General features: G+C 45.2%; 1 protein-coding gene across 1 annotated transcript in view; it reads left to right on the plus strand.

The window, feature by feature from the left end:
• The window catches only part of Mcph1 (microcephalin 1), a 255,579-nt gene that overhangs the window by 52,450 nt on the left and 200,851 nt on the right, over window positions 1-2,278 (plus strand). The window contains exon 3 of the mRNA XM_029480675.1: window positions 662-753. Within this exon, the coding sequence (XP_029336535.1) occupies window positions 662-753 (92 nt within the window). The remainder of the gene's footprint in view (window positions 1-661; window positions 754-2,278) is intronic.

Here is a 2,278-nt window from a genome sequence, read left to right on the forward strand (position 1 = left end):
TTTTAGAAAGCAAGTTTGCCTCCAACTTGCTATGTAGCTGAGGCTGACTTACCCCTGTTTTTTTATTTGGTTTGGGGGTCTGGGGTGGGGGTGGGGGCTTGCTTGTGTAACAAAGTTTCTCTGTGTGGCTCTAGCTTTCCTGGACTTGGAAACTCTGTCTCAGTCTGTAGACCAGGCTGGCCTCAGAGATCTGCCTACCTCTGCCTCCCAAATACTGGTTTTAAAGGGATATACCACCACCACCACAGGCTTTGGCGTAGAACTCTTGATCCTCTTGCCTCTACTTTATAATCACTATGTGCTAAGATACCCAACTTCATATAAATTTATTAGAACCGAACTGTATTAGCTTGACTATGCTATGGCCATAAAATCGTGTTATTGGAAGATAGTCTGGGCCAGAAAGCCTGGAATGATTACTATATCTGTTTCTTTACAGAAAGCATAATCCAGGATAATTAAGCCTGGATGAGGAAGACTTAAAATACTACCAAAATAGCAGGGATGATGTTTTGAATAGATACGTAATAGGAAATCTTCACGTAATAGGAAACTTTCACCTTTTTCCCCTAAAATAAACAGAACAAGAGAAGAATCTGTTGCGGGAGGGGGTGTGCAATTCCTAGTGTGTGGTTCCTGCTAACATCTTGCTTATTTTCAGATGTTGTGGCCTATGTTGAAGTATGGTCTTCCAAAGGGACAGAGAATTACTCAAGGACATTTGCAAAGCAACTTGAGGATATGGGGGCAACGGTAAGAAATTAATATCAAAATGACTGATAACCTCCTGGTGTTTTCTCGTTATGGGAGCTGTTCCTTAGAACACGAAGGACTTAGCAGTGGGTGAGTGGTAGGAGGCAGAACAAACCAACCAAATACAAGTTGGACAGCAGTGCTTACAGAGGAGATAGTCTTGGAGGCATTGTGTAGGAGGAGTCTAGTGGGAGACTTGAGTCTGGCATTGGTTCAGTGAGGGCTGGTACTCGGAGTGAAGAGAGTAAAGATGCAGGAGAATGAGCAGGTTTCCAAGGGAAGGTTATGACCTTAGGCATATTGGAAACATCTCATAGGCATTTGATTACTCATGTCTGGAGCTTGAGGCAGTCAGAGCTGTAGACTGTGATGTGGGGGTCAGCAGAGGATGGAACCTTACTCAGATCCTGAGGAGTCCTAAAGGAGGAGGAGTGTTAGGACCAGTGATGGCCTGACCACCAACCTGGGAACAAGAAAGGGAAAAAATTGTCAGGAGAATATCGAAAGCAAGTATGAAAGAATTTAAAAGGTGTGGATTCAGAACAGCAGAGCCTTAAGGAACGGTAAGATGTGCTTCAGGCTTGTCAGTTATGAGGCGATTGTTCTAGCTCACTTTCCCTTTAGAGGACAAAGGGGTTCAGGGTGAGTCTGAGATTCCTGACTTAGGAAGAAATGGAGATAGTGAACTCAGACTGCTCTGATAGGAAGCTATACTGGCTGGTTTTGTGTGTCAACTTGACACAAGCTGGAGTCATCACAGAGAAAGGAGTTTTGGGTGAGGAAATGCCTCCGTGAGATCCAGCTGTGAACNCAAGTCCAAGGATCTAGCAGTGTTCAGTCCCACAAGACAAGCAGGCAAAGAAGAGAGTGAATCTTCCTTCTTCCAGTGACCTTATGTAGGTCTCCAGCAGAATGTGTGGCACAGATTAAAGGCGTGTGCCACCAAACCTTTAATCCCAGATGACCTTGAACTCAGATCTTCCTGTCTTAATCTGGAATTCATAAGCCACTATGCCTCAAGATCTCCATGCCAAGATCCAGGTCAGAAACTTATATCTCCTAGCCTCCAGATTAGCATCACTGGTGAACCTTCCAGTTCTGGATATAGTCAGGTTAACAAGCAGGAAGCCACCACAGACACTTTGCTTGCTTACTGCCATTTGTGAGACTCTCCCTGACAGGCTGAATGGATGAGTGAGAGACAGGATAACTCCTCACGTCAGGGTGGGGATTAGGGTGCAGTAAGGTGGTATTAGGGCAGTGCTGGCCTTATTTAGCCCTAACCCCGTGAAGTCGGGTCAAAGCCTGAGAGCAGAGGATCTGCACGGACGCCCTGCCACCTACAGTAGAGTCAGGACCCATATACTCACTGTAAAAACAGAAATAAATCCTTAAGTTAAAATTGTATTTATTTAGTACTCACAGGGTCATAGCTTAACAACTCTGGGGGGGTGGGGGAGGGAGGCTCTTGGCCTGACTGAGAGAATTGCTGCTGCTCTTTACATCATGAGTTGTGATCTGTATC

The sequence above is a fragment of the Mus caroli genome, chromosome 8, assembly GCF_900094665.2.
Source record: "Mus caroli chromosome 8, CAROLI_EIJ_v1.1, whole genome shotgun sequence".
NCBI lineage: Eukaryota > Metazoa > Chordata > Mammalia > Rodentia > Muridae > Mus > Mus caroli.